General features: G+C 41.8%; 1 protein-coding gene across 1 annotated transcript in view; it reads left to right on the top strand.

The window, feature by feature from the left end:
- The window catches only part of SEC16B (SEC16 homolog B, endoplasmic reticulum export factor), a 134,660-nt gene that overhangs the window by 98,708 nt on the left and 15,520 nt on the right, over positions 1-20,432 (top strand). Inside the window, exons 20-23 of the mRNA XM_018575097.1 lie at positions 1,388-1,449; positions 9,971-10,093; positions 15,724-15,822; positions 17,679-17,769. Coding sequence (XP_018430599.1) covers positions 1,388-1,449; positions 9,971-10,093; positions 15,724-15,822; positions 17,679-17,769 — 375 coding nt within the window. The remainder of the gene's footprint in view (positions 1-1,387; positions 1,450-9,970; positions 10,094-15,723; positions 15,823-17,678; positions 17,770-20,432) is intronic.

The following is a 20,432-nucleotide window of genomic DNA, read 5'->3' as shown; positions in this document are numbered from 1 at the left end:
CCCCCCCCCCCCCCCTGCCCAGTTGTGATTATATACCACCAAAAGAAAGCTCCATGTATCCCCAAAAAATGTTACCATAAATTGCAAGGCCGATAGTCTGGTCATGCTGACTGGGGAAATTTTTGACTGACTGGTGAGACACCCTAACATTTTTTAAGCCCTGCACATAATAAAATAAAATGCAAACAATAATTCAAAATTAACTGCATAAATTGCATATTTTAGGACAAACGTTTTTAATTCCAGCAGCCATTTCTGTCTCATATCCAAATTCTACATATAACTATACACAAAACCCTGACCCTATGGAAGTAACGCACAGAGTGCAGAGGTCCGAACTAAGGAACGCACAGAGTGCAGGGGTAAGATGTAAACAACGCACAGAGTGCAGGGGTAAGATGTAAGCAACGCACAGAGTGCAAGGGTAAGATGTAAGCAACGCACAGAGTGCAGGGGTGCCAGCGATCGCGTGGCGGGGTGGTAGCTGTGGTGCTATTGACTTCATGGCACCGCCACGCCCCCTCCCATCCCAAAACAAAGTGAGCTGGCCGGGTTGCGTTCCAGAGGCAAAACGCACTGGAACGCACTCTTTATAGTGTGACTGGGCCCTGACAACAGTATTTCTTAAAAAAGGATGATTTTTTTTTTTTGTAGCATGCATTTTCCTTTTTTGAAGAGGGGTGCTTCACTTACCTGATCTCTATGCACCTGCTGCTCCTGCTGCTTCGATGGAACCCGCGGTGGCAGATGGGGGGAGGGGATTTGCAGAGGCCGCGGGCGCCCCATTCTCCCCGCGATGCCCGCAGTGTCAGATGGGGGGAGGGGCGGGATTTACGGAGGCCACGGGCACCCCATTCATCCCCGCGATGCCCACAGTGTCAGATGGGGGAGGGGCGGGGATTGTGCAGAGGCCGCGGGCTCCCCATTCTCCCCGCAAGGAAATTGCAGCTCCCCTCTGCCCAGGGACGGACTCGCCAGTGTCAGGTGCGGATCAATCTGCAAAAATGAGCTAGGCGGCCGCGAGGCCCTCGTGAGCGCAAGGCCTTCGGCGACCGCCTAACTCGCCTAATTAGAGAGCTGCCTCTGCTTGTAGGTCATTGGCTCCTGTCTAAATCCCTAGTATCCCTATATAAGCCCGAGTATGTAATTATGTGAGATTCAGACCTTAGATTGTAAGCTCCTTGAGGGCAGGGACTGATGAGAAGGTACAGCATGTAAAAACTGTTGTCAATATATATATAAATACCAATAAAATAATATGTTTTGGCTTTAGATACATTTTAATAACAGGCCCTAAAATGCTGTGAATTCATTGATTGTTCCATAGACTGCCAAACTAGTCACGTTTCACAATCTAAGTTGTAAGTTGGTGTTTTAATTTCCTCAGAGACATTGGAGGAGTTTTCAGAGTCGCCCACACACAGCAGTAACAATGCTCTCATAATGCAGGTAAGATGTCTTTACAAAGTTGTGGTTTGTATTGCAGTGGATGAGCTTCTTATAGGAAACCTATACTAGGAGATACAAGGAGGCTGTCACTGCTGTGCTGACTTCTCATTTTGCACAGTGCTAGTTGTCTGGCGATGGCAGCTCCAAAATTTCTCTTAGCAAAGGTTTGCTTTAAAAAAAACGTATCCTGTGAGAAATGAAAGGTTGCCAGTGTCAATCACTTTCAGGGTTATTCAGGAGAAGAGAACAATCTAGGCCAACATAGCTGATTTGGAAAAATTATCCAATTCAGATCACTTTCCAAATCAGCTATGTTGGCCTAGATTGTTCACTTCTCCTGCCTTCTCCAAACTCTTCACCCTTTTGTGACTAACCCTTTTTGTCTAGCATCTCGGCTATCACAGAAATGTAATAGCCGAGATGCTAGACAAAAAGATGCTAGACATGTCGCTGACATGGAACAAGTATGAAGATCAGGAGTTTCATCCTCACTCACCCTCATGATCTCACATGTTATAAACTTGTTTTAATCTGTAATCCAAGAAATAGTGATGAGCCTGGGCTTGTTGCAAACCCATTAGCCTGAGTTCGCCCAAGTACGCTGAAAACTATGACTGCCACCCCCTCCTCCCAGCCCAGTCAGTTGCAGGGAGGTGCATTCCCTACCCTGCAGCTCTACACCGCAAAGGGGTGGGAAATGTTCTCCCCCAAACTGCCACCTATACCTGGGCCAGAAGGGGGAAGTAGTGGTCACAGTTTTGAACATACTTGGGCGGACTCATGTGCGTTGGTTTGGTGTGATCGGAGTTCAGGCCAAGGACTGGTAAGCTAATATATTACATTTTTGTACTTGGATTTAGTTTTATTTTCCCATATGCATAGCCACCTTCAAAATGTTTAACTGATGCAAAAGCATTAGGAAAATCCTATAAAAGGTATTGCATCTGCCTGATCCAACCAGTCATTGCAGAGTCAGGGGGTCTCCGATAGGAACGTCCACTGTCACAGACCCCTCCCTCATAGCTGTCAGCCTTTTAATATAATTCCTGGGAGGCTTTGATGTTTGCTGCTGAGCTAATGAGTTAAAGCCCATCATCCACACAACTGTCTTGAAAGGCTTGAGTCACTATATAATCGGCTGTGACATGTTTTTAAATTGGAATACAAATACTTGTATGTTAAATGCTGCTTTATGGTAATGGTAATTAAAATCAAGGCTGCTTTGCATACATACCCATATTGTGAGTGCCAAAGTTTGAAAATAATTTCCAGTGACACATTGCTCCTGTGTTGGTGTATCTTAGCTTGTCATGCATACTGATGCCACCCAGAACCACAGAACACTACAGCAACTTAGTAGTTAGCAGTTATGTCTTACGGTGTTCGGGTCCTTGGTTCAAATTTGAGCAAGGACACCATCTGCATGGAGTTTGCATGGTCTCCCTGTGCTTGTATGGCTTTCCTCCCACACTCTATAGACATGCTGATAGGTTAATTGGCTCCTGTCTAGAATTAGTCCTAGTATGATATTCTGCTGAGTGTTCCCAACATGGCTGCCCCAACACCAATTTGTTATGCACTATGAGTCCTTTGGGAGAAAAGCGCTACAGAAACAAATTAATAATTAATGCTATATACTCAGAGGGTATGTGCAGAATTTTCTAAAAGCTGAACTCCAGGGAGATATAAACAGCAATTAACACAGTTTTGCATCAATAAAAAAAAAAAAAATACATGTAACTAGTTTAAGTACTTAAATTCATCCTGATATTAGCTGCCCATTATCTGCTCAGATTAGGACAAGTACTGCCATCTGTAGGAACAATCACTGTATGCTTTAGTACACAAGTGATGACAGTGAACATGTGGGAAGAGGAGAGAGCAGAGTGATGAATCAATAGCATCCTGCAGCTCCTTCAAAAGCTTAAAAGAGAACTATGGGGTAAGTGTTTTCCCCCATAGTTCTCTTAAGGGTCACGGGAGGACATATACTGGCATCCTCCCATGACCCAAAGCTCAGTATATCGCGAGCTACAGCTCGCTGTATACTGAGACCGCCGCAGCCGGGACGGATCCCCACAATGCTATCGAGATCCACACAGCTACGTCAGTGACAGCTGCTCTGCCTATCTAGAGGCAGAGCCAGCTGTACCCGCCCCCTCCCCTGTCTGTTCTTCCAGTCAGTCCTGGAGGATCAGAGCGGGGAGGGAGGGAATCCCTGAAGGGAGCCTTGACTGACAGTCACCACTCTCTGCAGGGAGATGATCGAGAAGTGAGCGAGCGACGGTATGTGTTTGCTCACTTCCCGATCTATTGAGCTGATGTCGGCTCGAACTATGAGGATGCGTGATTTTCACTCACCTCATAGTTCTCCTTTAATCAGCGAGCAATGGGTGCGTTCTTGACAAAATTGTGCTGATCCTGTACTAAAGGTGTAGGACATAAATGTTCTTGGTCCCATACTCTGGTTTGCTCTGTGGAGATGCTTACAATGGAGATGGTACTAAACAGGTGTGAACAATAAACCCAGTGGCTAACTGGCCACTGTGATAATGATTCTTCCCAAGCACATTCTTGGTATTCATCTCTCCAAAGATCAATCAGTGACACTGCTCAGCTAGCCTTTGATAGCTGGTTTATCACTTCTATGTGCCCGAATCTGCACTTTGTTCATCCCAAAGGCATATGCCAATTTTACATCAAGGTTGAATGGAAATTAATTCTACCAGCTCACACACCCCCCTAAGAAGCAATTAGGATTAACCCTAATTTACATCCTGAAGACAAAATACAAGTTAATAATATCACAGTTGCCAGCGTTTTAAAATGCATTCCTGGGATGTTTTGCTGGGATCATAAGAATTCAAAACCATATCCATAGTTAGAACACCTTTTATTGCACCTTTGGTTGCACTTTTCAATACCGATTTTGTTATAAACACAACTCGAATGTAATCGTACTGTCAGATAATAAAATGATATACGTTATCTTGTGCGTACTAAAATATGCTCAGTTTCCAGAGCTAAATATTTTATACACAGCTTTAAAGTGTATTTCCACTTATGTAGCCAAATTGAGGTAACATCTACTTTGTATTTCTTACATGTTCCCATTCACATTGCATTACTTAAAGTGGCATTAACGGCTAAAACTTTTTTCCCTCCCTCCAATGTTAATTAAAGCACTTACCTTAAATGATGTCTCTTAATCCGATCTTCTTCTTCTTTCCTGTCCTTTACAGCCTTCTCTCCAGCGCTGCTGCGGGTCTTTGATCCAGCACTGACACCTCTGTTCTTGCTGGCACTTCCTGTCCCACGTTGTCTGAGGGTGACACTAAAACATTGCTGCATTGCTAAACTCAGTAATTAAATCTTAAAAATGCATTCCAGTACCCAAACTATTAACAAAAATGTATCTTATTTGTGTATCACTCAGCTATAGCTCTTAAAATCTTCTCTGAATTGGTGCTGGCACTGTCCTTCCTTCTGGAGGGTGACAACTTTTGTTACCCATGGGTCCCTGTGTGTTGTAAAGTAGCCACTGCTCCAAGCTTGCTCCTCTGATGGACTGCAATCTCATGTTTAGTTTACTAATTTGTATTGAGATGGAAGTCCATCACGGGAGCGAGCTTGGAGCGGTGGCTACTTTACAATACACAGGGACCCATGGGGAACAAAAGTAGCCACCCTCTAGAAGGAAGGACAGTGTCAGCACCAATTCAGAGATGATTTGAAGATCTACAGCCGAGTGATACACAAATAAGATACATTTTTGTTAATAGTACTAGTTTTACTTGAATGCATTTTTAAGATTTAACTCCTGCATTTAGTGTCACTGTAAAGATTTCAGGGCTTGTGTTCAGCATTGATTTTTAATGAGTGGAAACACACTCTGTTCCCACTTTGTCCCCCTCCACTTTCAAATTGTTTAGAATAGCATGCTCTGCCCAAAGGCCTGCTTCTAAGAAACATCTAAATCAGTGGTTCTCAACCTACGTAACATCAGTACCCACATTTGTCCTTGTCCATTAAGTCACGACCCAAGTTGCACTGCAATGGAACGCACGGCATTGCGGTACAGCTCATTACGATGCGGGCGATCAAACTGTGGGAGGGAGGTGTGTTTGGGGGAGCCATTCATTTGAATGGCAACGCAACAGACCTCCCGCACCAGAATGTGAGATTAACACACTGTACTAGTGTGAACGGGCCCTCAAAAACACAGACACACAATCTCACACACTCACAGACATTTACACATACACATTTTTAAAGATCCACCTAGCCTCCCTACCTTACGAGCACTGGAGTGGATCCTCAGCCTGGGGTCCAGGGTGGGCAACTGTGCTATGACAGAGCTCCATCCATATGAACATTGCTTGTACAGCTCCCTTGCATATGTGCTGGGAGCCAGAATATTACATCACTCCTGTCCAGGCACCTCTAAAGGGCATGCAATAGAGCTGTAAGCAATGCACGTTTGGATGGAGCTCCCTTGCGGCCATACCCCCAACCCACCCCACCTCAAGTTGACACTGAATGGCTGCTTGGCGGGAGAACTGATGGTGCTGTTCTAGGGGGAGGCTGAGGAGCCTCTCACCTAGAAAAGTGGAAGGCACACGGCGACCCACTGAACATGGGAATGTCCATGAGCCCATCGCACTCCTGACCACTCAGTCCAATGAAAGAAGCTGGGTGCACGGTGATCAACGGGTGGCAGCCATGACGAAATTTTGAAAATCAGGGATACTGGCACTCCAGTAGTAATGCAAAACAACGTCTATTTAATGACGTGGCAACATATCACACAAGATGCAACAAACGTTTAGGGATCACACAGGATCCCCTTCCTCAGGCAAAAGACATGTGAGGTTCAGTGGAACGTCCAGTTCCACTGAACATGGGGTCGCGACCCACTTTTTGGTCACGGCCCACCAGTTAAGAACCAAGGATCTAAATGATAGGCAATATATTTATTATATTTTTAGGTAGGCTGTGTATATTGGATCATATAAAAAACCTTTGGTGAGATTTTTCTAAAATTTGACTGCAAAAGTGGAAATACACTTTAAGTCCTGGAGGTTAGAGGTTAGAAGCAATAGGTGGTAGTATTTTAATCTATATTATTACTAATTCCAGCTGTTGTAGATCTGTGCTTCCCAGAAAGGCAGAATGTGTGTACTGTAAACACACAGTCACTATACTCTATGTTGCAAAACCTGCACTCATAGGGTTAATCCTTGTTTAGTGTACTTAATGATGATGTTGTTACTGAACTTTGACACTCTGAGGTGCCCATCAATTCCTTGAGAGAAGCAGTGTCACCCTCTGCAGCCCCAGTTGCTATAGCTCTGACCCTGCTCCCTTCATCCTCCACATGTTCCCCTCTGCCATGGACTATGAGAAGCGTGAGCTAATATATTCTCTTTAAACTGCTGAGAGCGATTTCTTCCTTTCATCAGCCCACATAAGTATCCTCCAACTGCATTTTAGCAGTGGCTGAATAGGTGCCAAGGAGGGTGCTTAAAGGAGAACTATTGGGTCAGTGTTTTTCCCCATAGTTCTCCTTAGGGTAACGGGAGGACACAAACCAACGTCCTCCCGTTACCCTAAGCCCAGTATACTGAGACGCCGCACCTGGAGCGGATCCCGACTTAGATGACGGGATCCGCCCAGCTGCGTGAGTGACAGCTGGCTCTGCCTACCTAGAGGCAGAGCCAGCTGTACCCGCCCCCTCCCCCGTCCGTTCTGCCAGTCAGCGCTGGCAGATCGGAGCGGGGAGAGGAGAAACCAACCCCTTCCCCTGTCACGGCAGAGAGCCGTGACAGGATCGAGAGGTGAGGGAACCCAGTATGTGTTCCCTCACCTCCCGATCTACTGAGCCGACCTGTGACAGTCTCATTGTCACAGGTCGGCTTAGAACTATGAGGTGAGTGGAAATCACTCATCTCATAGTTCTCCTTTAATGTCTTTTTTTTTTTAGAATTGAGCAAGGGGGCAATGAGGGCAATGTGGAGGATGATGGAAGAGGAGGAAACATAAGGAAAACATCAATTTGCCCTAGTCAGCCAATCATGTAAAGAGTGTGGTCACCAAACTCCAGGAGGTCCATGGGTAGATATTATGTCAGAGCAGTCTCCAGCAGCTACTAGCAATCTACTAGCTTGGAGAAGGAAAAGAGGGAGAAGGGAGAAGCAGGGATTAGGGGAGCGACCTGCCTTGCCGTTCTTGTTTTTTTTGTGGAGACACACACAGCTTACTAGTAGACAAGTGTGGCTCCAAAGAACCCCACAAGGGAAAGGAACCAACCTAAAGCAGGATATCAAGGCCATTGCTCAGGGGAGCAGCTGATTCTGCAGGAAATTAAACTTTGAAATATCAAGGAGCAACATCCATTGTAAGTGATTTAACGCCTTCATGACCGACCGTTCAGGTCTGAAAATTACTTAAAACCCCAAAACATTATATGTTTTCTGAAAGCCAAGACCCTATAGGATAAAATGGTGGCAGTTACAAATGTTTATGTCGCACAATATTAGTGCAACTGCTTATCAAACCCCAACATTTTGTGAAAAATGCACTTAAATGCCCCAAAACACAATAACATACCCATTTGTTTTATGAAATATAAAAGATGAGGTTAAAACGAGTAAATAGATACCCAACATGCCTAGGCTAAAAATTGTGTGCGTCCGTGAAACTGCAACAAAATTCAGTACCCCAAAAAGTCCATAGACAATGCTTTAAAAGCCCCCACAGGTCATCAGTTTAGAGATACGCGTAAATATTGGCCCTATAATTATTGCTCTCGCTCCGGCGTGCACGGCGATACCCAACATGTGTAGCGCGATCGTCGTTTTTATATTTTATCAGTTTTTGTTATAGAAGCCAGCTATTGTTTAGGTTGAGCGCTCCTATCATTTTGCTTGCATAGTCTCCATCTTTTAATGTATAAAGTTTTTGCGGGGGCCGGGCAAACCTCAGTTCAGCGTCTATTGAATTTTCATGAGTATGTTGAAGCGGTCTGTGGGAGAAACAATTGCTGAAGGCCACTCTAGCACAACAAAATAAGAGCCACCACTGGATTTGTGTCTGTTACTTAGGTATACAAAGGGAAACTAGTATGATGGCTTAAAATGAAATGAATAGTCCTCTTTATGTAACCTTCACAGAAATGAATGGAAGCAGTGCTCATGTAAGTACTTATTTAGCTGTGTAAAACAAGTAGCCATGGCCTTGATAACTTGCTTGAAAAGAAACAATACGGGAATTATCATTTGTTTCTATCAAAATGTTTAAAAATTCAAAGATATATAACATCTCCAGGTTAAAAAATGTGATCCAGCTTTCCCATCTTTATAATATCCATTATACCGTTAATGCTAGACACATTTAAAAGGGACATGTTTTGGGTTATTCACTAGAACTGGAGTTATAGAAAGGTGCTGATAAATGACCACAGAAACCAATTACAAAAGAACACACACACACAAAAAAAGAAAGAAAGAATCTCATTGGTTGCTATAGCGAATTCAGAAAATGTCTAACACATATGCCTATTCCTAACACCTACTGTAGATGGTAAATAATGAAAAATTTAATTGGAAGTATACTGCTTTAAGAATAAAAACAAGTTGGGCCCCTTGGAGCTTTTTGCTCAATGTGCAAGTATGCAATGGTACACTTACCTTGTATTGGTCTGTAGTAGTCCTTAGCAGCGTGTGATAAGTGCTGCGATGTCTGCACTGCCCTCCATCATCGGCACTTCCATTTCTACCTGGCCTTCTTCTAGGTTTAGAGTATGTGGCCATTTTGATTGGCCAGGCCACTGTGACATAACTGCCATGCATGTGTATTGAAGTTACTTTGTCCTGGCACAGAATTGTGCCGAGCACATGAACATTGCAGCAAAACTGATTGGCTCCTTGTGCTGCTTCTCCATCAATCAATCTGAGCTCTGCTATACTTGGATTGCAAGAGTAGATAACAAGACAAATTTGGGCACTGGTCCCACGTGCATTGAAAACAATACATTTATTGATGTATTAATAAATACAGAGCTGCAATCATTGTGTCTTGTACACCTGCCAGCAGTTTCTGCCGTTCATGGATAGTACTTTGCACAGAGATCATATTAATCCCCCTGGCAGTACTTGCATCTGCTTTTTTCACCAGAAGAACAGAGCCATCTTTTCATCTTTTATCTCTACCATAGTCACAAACAGTGCTGTAGCTTTAGAAGTAGGGGTAGCAATACGAACTTTGGACAAAGTCCCCTAGCACTCTTAATAACCCTTCTCCCTTATGTCGCAGTAAATCCCTTATGGTTAGTACAGAGCAGAATATGGGGAATGTACTGTGTCCTATGATATCTCTTTAGAGTGGGGCAATCTGAAACAGGACCAGCACATGGTAGCCTTGTGAGCAAATGTGGCTTTAAATGAGCCATCAAACAATATTATTACTGGAAATGATGACTGCTATATGCCATGGTAAGTGTGCCCTTTCTTACATTTTGTAGGATGCACTTATGTTCAGGAGAGTAAGCACAGTATCTGAGGCATCCACAATCTCTGTTGAAGATGACAACGGCGAGGAAAGATCTAATGATGAAGCTCTGGAGCAGAAACCCGAAGAAAAAAAGGTGATCTCTCTCTATATAGATGTATTTCTTCTTCTGGTATATTTCATGTATCCATATAAAAGTATAAATTAAAGTTCCATCGGCCTCTACTCACTCCCTTTAGCTACTTGTGCTTTTGGCTAAATTAACATTGATTCTTTTCTCCCAGGAGTTTGTCTTTGTTCTGTACATAGCATAGTGCTTGTGATTAAATTTTAAATAGCCTTGTGTACATCACAATACACGCAAGCATCAACACCATGAGGTGAGATACAAGCTGGATAAATCTTTAAATTCATCTGTAATGTTTTATGTTAAATGGAATTGGTGCTTTTATTCTAAACAAGCTCATAGGGAATCATTAATCCCAGACTTTAAACTGAGAATGAAACATGAACTACCAGCTACAGACGTATTGCTTTTTTTTTTGCGAATGAAATGCTTTTGATTGCCAGCAGACATCGGTGTACATTCCCACCTTCTATGTGTCTTTATTTGCCATTCCAAAGTAGCATTGATAGACGCACTTTATCTTTATACTTGAAATCTTAAAATTATGCAGGGAACTAATTACCCAATAAAATACTACATTGCCAAACCATGACGAATAAGAGAAAATACATGTGTTGATTCGCAGAAAAGAAAACCATATCAGATCAAAGTAATTATGGCAAAATATCCTTCTGTCGACTGATCCTGGTCAACCAATGTCCCCAATGTATTACATTTTATTTTTATTTGTAATTCTTTATTTATAAGGTAATGGGACGCAATGACATACAGCAAAGATGAGAATTCCTTACAGAATCAGTCAAGTAGTATTAGAGTGGAGCACTTTTTAATAGCTATACCTACATCCCCCTCCAAACTAGGAGGTTATCTTTAAAGATGGGCAAGTGTAGTAGCTATTATGGGTGTTGGAACAGAAAAATGGGAAAGGAGGACTGAGAAAGAAGAGAAAGAGAGAAGATGTGAGAGGGGAAAAAAAAGTAGGTGGGTGGCAGATGAAGGAGCCGAGGGGGGAGGTTTAAGGAACAAGTCTGATCATATTTTTATAAAGAGTGGCCCAATTTGCAGGTAATAAAGTCTTGATCCACCAAGGCTCCTTGGATCAGTATACATACCTTATATTCATAAGTAGCATATTTTATATATCCATTTGAAACATTTAGGGGGTTATTCACTATTGAGCCGAAGGATACAGCTGTAGCTTCGGCTGATCCTTCGGCTCTCTTTGGCTGCCGGAGCCCTTTGGTTCAGTCGAACTGAAGGGCTTCTGTAGGGGCTATTCACAATAGCCCCTACAGCAGTCCGAAGGCAGGCGAGCGGCTCAGCCGAGCAGAAGGCATATGCTCGGCTGAGCCGAAGTGACAGCCGAAGCGGGGAGAACGGCCTGCCGAATGAGAGCTAGGCAGAGCCAGTTGTAATGACAAATCAGCTTCCCCAAATGCCCTGGGGACGCTGATCTGTCATTAAACAATAAGAACTGGGCGGAGTCGACCGTGACGTCAGCCAGTTGTTATTCATTGGCCGGGACCTGCTAGAAGACTCTTCTGTCACTGCTAGCTCCGCCCAATTGTTTTTCTTTTTTTTATTCTTTAAAATATCTTTTTAAATTAAAAAAATTATATCTATTTATTTTTTACTTTTCCTATTTTTGATCATTTTAAAATTCTTTTTCAAGCTTTTTTTCTTTTTACGCTCTTTTCACTTAGTTTCTATTGTGCTCGGTACCTGAGCAGAATAGCCGAGCCGAATACCGCTTGGCAGCATTCGGCTATTCACTCACTGTTGTTCGGCCCCTGTGAGAATAGGGGCGAACGGCAGCAAGTGAGCTGCCGGAGCTGCGGCTCAGCCGATCCAGACGTTAGATTGGCTGAGTCGAAGTCCCTCTGCACTTCGCCTCAGCCGAACATGCAGAGCATATTCGGCTGACCAAAGGCAGCCGTACATGGCTGATGTACAGCTGATTTCAGCCGATGTACGGCTGAAAGTCATTCAGCTCTGTTCACTTTGCCTCGGTTATTCACTCGACTGCCTTTGGCAGCTTTGTGAATAACCCTGTTAGAAGTAACTCTATGACTAATTTGCCTACCTTTGTCATTTTTACGTGGTTTAAAGGGCATATAACACTTTTATTTAGTACACTGGTTTGATAAACATTCTGATCATGTTTTCTTTAAAGTGACACTAAACTCAAGAGTTAAATCTTAAAAATGCAACGTGTTTGTGTATCACTCAGCTGTAGATCATCCAATCATCTCTGAATTGGTGCTGCCACTGTCCTTCCTTCTGGAGGGTGGCTACTTTAGTTCCCCATGGAACAAAGTAGCCACTGTGCCAAGCTCAGTTTCATGATGGACTACAATCTCACGTTTAGTTTATTAACTTGTCCTGAGTTTAGTGTCACTTTAATGTAAGCTAACAAATGGACAAAATTGTGGGAAAATGCATATTTACACAGGACCGTTTTTAGTAGTTTAATTTTTTTACACAACATAACATAATATTTTGTAACGCTATAGCTCTTTCTCTGTGCTCAGCTAAAGCTGCTGTGTAGAGAGAGAAGTACATAGTGACATCTTCAGGAAACTTTGGATAAATATTCTAGTGAACACCATGACTGGCTCACATGGTGATCACATGATAACCTTAATAACTGGTTCCTGATAATTAATCCGACACCTGCAACTATGAGAGCATGCTTACAGAAATAGCTATGCACACAGGGGCACAATGGTAGTTCACAGCTGCAACTTAAATGAATGTTCTCACGACATGGGGAGTGCCTGAGAACATTAATTTACAGATTACAGAAGCCTAGGGGTTAGGACTCTTTGTCCAAACACTATAGTTTTCCTTCTCCACACATATTCAATTCCCTGACATCATTTTTGTGTAATGGTGACCACATATCAAGTAATACTTAGTATAGGGTCAAGTAATGTATCTATTTCTCTTTTTTTGTGTCTAGGCCTGTAAGTACAAGATACTTCTTGCTAGCTGCAAAAGCTGCAGATTGGCATTGCATGCTGTTTTTAAGTCTATCATGTAGCAGGATACTGAGAGCTTTCCTCCTCTCACACTGAACTTTCTGGATAATTGAATAAAGTCTAATGAAGTGAACTGAAGTCAATTGAACATGTACAGTATTTACTTCAATCATCAGAATATGAACAAGGGATTGTCTGCACAGGATTGGATTATGCCTAGGTTCATTTCACTTTATAAACCTTTGTTTCATTTGAAGCATCCAATAAATATATTCACCATAATAACGTCATGTAAATGATGACTCAGATTCCAGTTAACCTGACAGTTGGCGAGAACTTTTGGTAATTCACATCAAGGGACACAAATTAGATTTCTGACATTAACAAAAATTTTAATGTTTTATATGTCACTCTTAATATTATCTTAATGAAGGTTAAGTTTCATCTTTATTAATCCTATTTGAACTGGCATTTGAAGAGGTTTCAAGGGATTATGGGCAATGTCAAATAAGTGCTTCAGAGCAGCGAATGAAAGTGCAGGTGGAGGAGAACTCATCTCTTTACCATGTTAAATGAAGAATTATCAGGTTACTGTGATTTTGTAATTCCTTAGTCTGTGAAGCTACAGGTGGCCCATACAGCCTTATTTAAAAGAACACTCCAACAAGAAAAGAGTTTTTGGTTTCCGTAGATTAGAACAATCTTTGATCTCAAGCCAAACCTTTACTGCTGTCTGGGACCCCCAACAGGTAGATCCTCAGACAGAGATCATAGGTGTCTGTTTAAAAGTCCACAATCCCTAACAATGTTGTATTCTGGTAATTGTATGGAGTTATTTACTGTTGGGGTCCTTTACTGTTGTCTGGGACCCCAACAGGTAGATCATCAGACCGAGATCATAATTGTCTGTTTAAAAGTCCACAATGTCTAACAATGTCGTATTCTGGTAATTGCATGGAGTTATTTCATATAATAATGGTATTCAATTTATGACTTCCCTATTTCACATGCCTGTTTATATTTTACTCTGCCATGGGTACTTGAGAAGTCACAGTTATAGGTAAAAAAAAAAATCCCTAGCCTATGTTAAAGCTGAACTCCGAGATAAGCAAATATTGTCTAAATGCAAAAGCCATGTGTATTCCTACTTGAATCTAGGTGTGCTTTGTGTATTTCATCCAGATCTGGGAAGTAATCTGTGAACACAGTCCTCTGTGCAAGAATTTCCTGTAATACAGACCGGTCACTGCTACTCTTTCTCCTTGTGCAGGGTGACTGGTCTTGTCTCCGCCCCCTCCTGTTATTTGCTGCAGGCAGCCTGTAGTGGGTGGGGCCTGCTGGGTCACTCCCACAGCTCTGCTTTCTGCACTGGCTATGTGCAGCACAGTGATGATACCTCTGGATATAACTGGGTTTGCAAAGTCATTTGGTGCACACAAAGGGGACTTATAACCATTGTGACTGTGAATATATTTAAATGAAAGTTTTTGTGCCTGGGGTTCAATTTAATAAAAGGTAACCTTTATTATCACCCCTGGCAGTGTTATAGTTTGTCCCAACCCCCGTCACTGTCATGTTTGGGGAACAGCTTGGCAGGCAAATATGGAGAATATATAAATAAGGACCTATACTAACATGTATTAACTACATCCAGTTACTACCTCAGAATATGATATTTTTCGAAACGGTGGCCCTCTAACATGGTATTATGTTTGGATGGCAGTAAAGGCTAATATTGGAGTAAGACAACTACACTGAAGACAAATAAATCTATTTTCGATGGAACTGCACTTTAGCAATGACATCCAAAAATCAATTATAATTAATTAAAAGTAGTAGCCCATAGCAGCAACAGATTTCAGTTTTCATCCACTTAGGGCAGGTTCACACCATTTTCCGGTCCAGATCTGGTCCGGAAAATGGTGTGAACCTGCCTGCAGTTCCAGTGCATTCCAGATCAGACAAAATGAAACATGCAGTATTTTTCTGGTCTGGTCTGGAACAGACTGCGCTGGTGTGAACAGAGGCCAGAACTAGCATAGGGATACATTAGGATGCATTTTGGGTCCAGAAACAATCTGGTCTGGACTGGAGATGATCTGGATGTGGTGTGAATGGGCCCTCAGAGCAGAGAAAGGAATAAAAAAATGAATGTTAATTTGTTGTTGTGGGTTACTCCACTCCCCTCAGTGCTGCTTGCTGGTGTTTTGATCAGCTGTATCTATTTAGCAGCTAAGTAGATAAAATGAATACCTCTGCTGTGTTCTGATACATTAACATTAAGTTAATTTCCAATGAAGAGAGAGATTAACGGACTGCGCTTGTGTGAACAGAGGCCGGAACTAGCATAGGGATACATTAGGATGCTACTATGTAACTATGTAACTATCTTGGGTCCGGAAACAATCTGGTCTGGACTGGAGATGATCTGGATGTGGTGTGAATAGGCCCTCAGAGCAGAGAAAGGAATACAAAAAATTAATGTTAATTTGCTGTTGTGGGTTACTCCACTCCCCTCAGTGCCATTTGCTGGTATTTTGATCAGCTGCATCTATTTAGCAGCTAAGTAGATACAATTAATGACTCTGCTGTGTTCTGATACATTAACATTAAGTTAATTTCCAATGAAGAGAGAGATTAATTTGTATTATCACACAGGGCTCTACATTTGGATGGTTTAGCTGGTTTCGTTCCGGGCCGACCAAAGAGATTCAAGTTCCACCAAGGAATCCACAAACTACAAATTCTTCATATCAGGTAAAATCGTAGCCTTGAAGTTGGAGAAGGCAGGGGAATGCAAAAAGAGATCCTGGAGGAGCAGAACCGAGGCTCAGCAGGATCAGTATTGGATCACTGTGCGGGAGCTTTTTGTCACACTTCTGCTCACATAGAACTGAAGGCCATGTCCATGTGCCATCCAGGGTCTTTGATTAATAGCAAGCAGGAGCTGTTGCTCAGAAACTCTACTTATGGTCTACTTTACCCATAGCCCTTGCAGCTCCAAGCTCAGCTAGAATGATAGCGGTCATGTAACCGTTATAAAATAAGTCACAAAAAGGTATTTAGGTGCTTTATTTCTTATGTGACTATGGAGACATTATATAAGTTATAAGGATGTGGATGGTTGGTTTATTTAGCTAGGCTTTACATAAACTTTAAAGCTAAGCTCTAGATAAACATCGAATACATAGGTAAAATACATTTTAAGGGCTGTTTTACCTCCCAAAGGGTTTGCATTACTGTCCATTCAGTCCTGAGTTTTAAACATCCCTACAGAGTAGGTGCATGACACCACTCACCCTGTTAAAATCAAGGAATACTGTGGAGTCATCTCCCACCCCAAGCCTGCTGAATGAACAGTGAAGGAGCAGCAGGAGACTGATGAGGTCATCCCTAAGCTTACTCTGCTCTCTTCTCTTATCAGCTTGTTCCTTGTCACCAAATTTGCCTGCTGCTTACCTAATTACCTAATTGGCTCCCAGTACTGCCCCTACCTCTTCCAGTCTACATGCTACCCTGCATACGATAAAAATAGTCTTATATCAAGTCTAATTCAGATACATATGCTGGTTGCATTTAAAAAATAGGAATAATGATTTATTAATGAATACCTAGATGTATTATTCTCTGTCTTTTATATCTGCCTGGAGACCAGCTTTAAGAATGAAAGACTGTACCACTATGTACTCTCAGAGTACATCAGCTGCGTAACACAACCAAAAATACATTACTTTATGACCCCCAAGAATATGTGATAGTGGCATACTATTGTGTGTGTTTGTTGGCACTCCATTCTACTTTAAAGAGTAACTCCACTTTCAAAACATAAAAATGAAAACAAATCTTTAAAAAATAATATGGCATATATCATTGTTGCACAAACTATTTTGTAATCTAATGTTATTAAAAATTACCTTTCCATTTAAAACTGTAGCTGTTGTAATGTTCTAAAACTGCTACAGAAATTCAATGCAATATGGTGACCTGGGGGGGAGACATTTTCACCCCGGGGACAATACTTGAAACATATGTTAGGCTGGTAGCCCTAAGCAGCGATGCTTCAGACATCACTTAGAGCGGGACTGACCATGTTTCATGTTACACCTAGGAATATGGGTATGCCATGAAGCATAGACAGAAAGGTAAACTTAGCCTTTAAAATAGGTATCATTCCTTTTCTTGGAACAAGATTATCAGCTGGTTTACTTTCCTCCCCCCTCATATTTTTCCCATCAAGCTTTCTCTTACTTATTGTTAAAGGTAATGTATTGGATTACAAATGTTCAGAGAATAATGAATAGACCTAGCCCATTAATTTATGTGGCGCCAGTTGTCACTGTGTACGGGAAAAATAGTGATGATCTATATGACACTAATAGTTACTTTATTATAAGATTAATTAGAGGTTATTATTTTTCAGTGATTGCATTATACCTTGCAGTCCTTGCATTTTCATTGATTCATTAGCATCTTCTGAATAGGGTTTCGCCTTCACTGCCCCTTAATATCATTATACAGCATATATAACTGCATCTACAGGATCTTCCTGTAGTCTCATGTAGTTGATCTACATCTCTACACATATGTCATTTTTCTCTCCTCTATTTATTCAGGCTGATTCTCCACCAAGAGATGGCAACACATTTCCTCCTCCAACTTCTGGTTACTTGCCTCAAGACAACCCAATGAATCCTTCCTCCCAAGGTACTACTTTATGTTATATAGGCTGTAACCTATAATCTTTTCATAGCCATCTTCTTCCAAAACATGTATTTCATTTTTGGGTGGGCACTGGATTACATTCTTTTATCACCTATATAGTACACGGAATAAAAACTCTTTCAGTCCAAAACAATCAATATGAAGAGATGAAGTCGATCAGTGCATTCAGTGATTAGTATCAGGCACAAAAAAGTGCAAATGAAAGTTTCTTTATAGTAGGGCTGTTACTGATTAAAAATGTTCGTGTTCGATTAATCAACATTTTTTAAAATTGATTAATCGATTAATTTCGATTAATTAAATAATTGAGTGCACTTTTTTTTTTAACCAATTGATTAGCTAGTTAATAGCAGGACCAGACACTTGTTTGGTGCAAAAATCATGCAGTCCTTTTAAAATCTATGAGGTCAAGAACTGCCCTAGAAGCTCATGTACCTATTCCATCTTCAAGCTACAATGGATATAATGCTTAGGTGTGAATTGGCACCACTGAACATATTGGGATTCTTCTTGTTGAGCGTCATTGTGCTTCAGGAAACATTCAACAAAACGGTGAGGTGTGCGGCAGGGGCAGAGAGCACAGGGGGTACCTGCTGCCCCGAGTACAGGTTATTTCATGATATGGAGCGTAAGGCATCTGCAGCGGAGGGGGCAGCTATTTAAGCAGACCTGAATGGATTCAAACGACAGGTTCTCTTTAATGATTCGAACCTTGGTTTCTAACACCAGCTGTACTCTATGCAGATTAATGGAAGTTGTTTTTCTTTTGTTTGTTTGTTTCAACCCCCATGTTGTGAGTCTCCGTAGAGAGGCCCCTGTGTTGTAGAGAGGCCCCCGTATTGTGAGTCTCCGTACAGAGGCCCCTGGAAAGAGGAAAGGGGGGGAGGAGTCTGGTGACGTCACGGGCATCGACGTCAGCGGACTCCTCCCCCCTTATTTATCTTAACATTCTTATATCACTCAGCAATAAGCTTTCCTCACATTATTTTTTTCTGTCCACTCCTGTGCTCAACACCACAAGTCTGGATGCCCTAATCATTCAATGTTTTCCATAATTTGGCTTTGTATTGGCCACAACATTTCATATCTACTAGGAGTTCTGGTTAGGGTATCTTGCTAATATACCGAAGCTAGCAAGTGATTTATCTTATCATTAACCACACAAATAAGCTATATAGTTAAAAGTATGTGGACTCCTAACCCTGAAACATATCCAAGCTTGTCGTACGTCCCTTTTTAATATGATGTTGCCCACCCCCTCCCTTTGCAGCCATAACAGCCTCCACTCCTCCAGGAAAGCTTTCCACAAAATTTTGGAGTGTGTTTGTGGGGATTTGTGCCCATTCAGGTAACAGAACATTTGTGAGGTCAGGTACTGATGTTAGATGGGAAGAACTGGCTCGCAATTGCCATCTCAATTCATCCAAAGGTATTCGGTAAGGTTAGGGTCATAGCCCAGGCTATTCAAGATCCTCCACACCAGACTTGTCAAACCATGTCTTTATGGACTTGAATTTGTATATCTGAATTGTTGTAAAGAGATAAGCTGGTAAACCCAGGTACTACATCAGCCAATGCACAGGAATATGATAATACAAATAAGAAATCAGATTTTGAGGTAGCAAATCGCCACAGAATGTATAACAAACACTTTTTTATTTATTACAAATAACCTAAAAACCGCATGAGATCATATATAGCAAAATCATTTTTTTCATAGACTGACTGAATTTATGATGCTAAGCCTCCATAAACAGCATCCCAAAGACCATGGACCAGCTGCATCTATGCAAAATGATTTTCTTGGTTACACACATGTGTTACAGTGGTGTTATTTCCACATTCTAGTTCTGGTTATTCAGTGGGATTGGGGCAGTTCAATGCATTTCGCAGACCCAACCATTTCCGCTTTCTCACGAATGTATTCTATGACAATCACAGAAAAAAAACATAAGAGAATAAAGTCTATGGAAACAGGAGAAGAATTGTTTTATACAACAGTATATCAGCTAGTGCATACAAAAACTATATTATCATACATACAGTTATTGTCTGTCCATCAGTTTGCATTTCAGGTAAGACCATAAAACCTCCAACTGGAGAATGTGTCCAATAGACCCTGTTATCTCTGCAGACCCCATTGTTCACCCTGTTAAAAGATAACTATAGTTTGCATTTTCACTCCAGTTGCCTCCCCTAGTCATCTCCATGCCATTAAAGTGGAAATGTAGCATGGAAAGTGGAGAAAGCTGTTGCAATAATATATGTGCAGAATACATGCACACTATGGCAGACTTACCTCTGAGTTTGCTGCTCTCCAGCGCTGACAACTCTATAATCTCAGTCTGCCTGTCCCCGACCACTGCCATTTTCTCCTCTGCTTCCTCTGGGCCCAGCATCTTCTCTCTGGCCATTGGGCAGCCACTAACAATGTAACTCCCGCACATGAGCACTGTCGTTACATCTTCCCGACACTCAGCTCCATTCTCGGCATCTTACAGATGCTGGGGGTGTACACTGCACTACACACTAAAAACAATTGCAAGAAACAAGGGGTGGGATGTTTTTTTTGGCAGAATATATGTATATACAGTGTGTATGTATGTATGTATATCTATATATATAGCGATATATATATATATATA

The sequence above is a fragment of the Nanorana parkeri genome, unplaced genomic scaffold, assembly GCF_000935625.1.
Source record: "Nanorana parkeri isolate BGI_ZX_2015 unplaced genomic scaffold, ASM93562v1 scaffold52, whole genome shotgun sequence".
NCBI classification, from domain to species: Eukaryota; Metazoa; Chordata; class Amphibia; order Anura; family Dicroglossidae; genus Nanorana; species Nanorana parkeri.
Note: the sequence above shows the minus strand (reverse complement) of the source record. Positions and strands in the feature narration are given on the sequence as shown.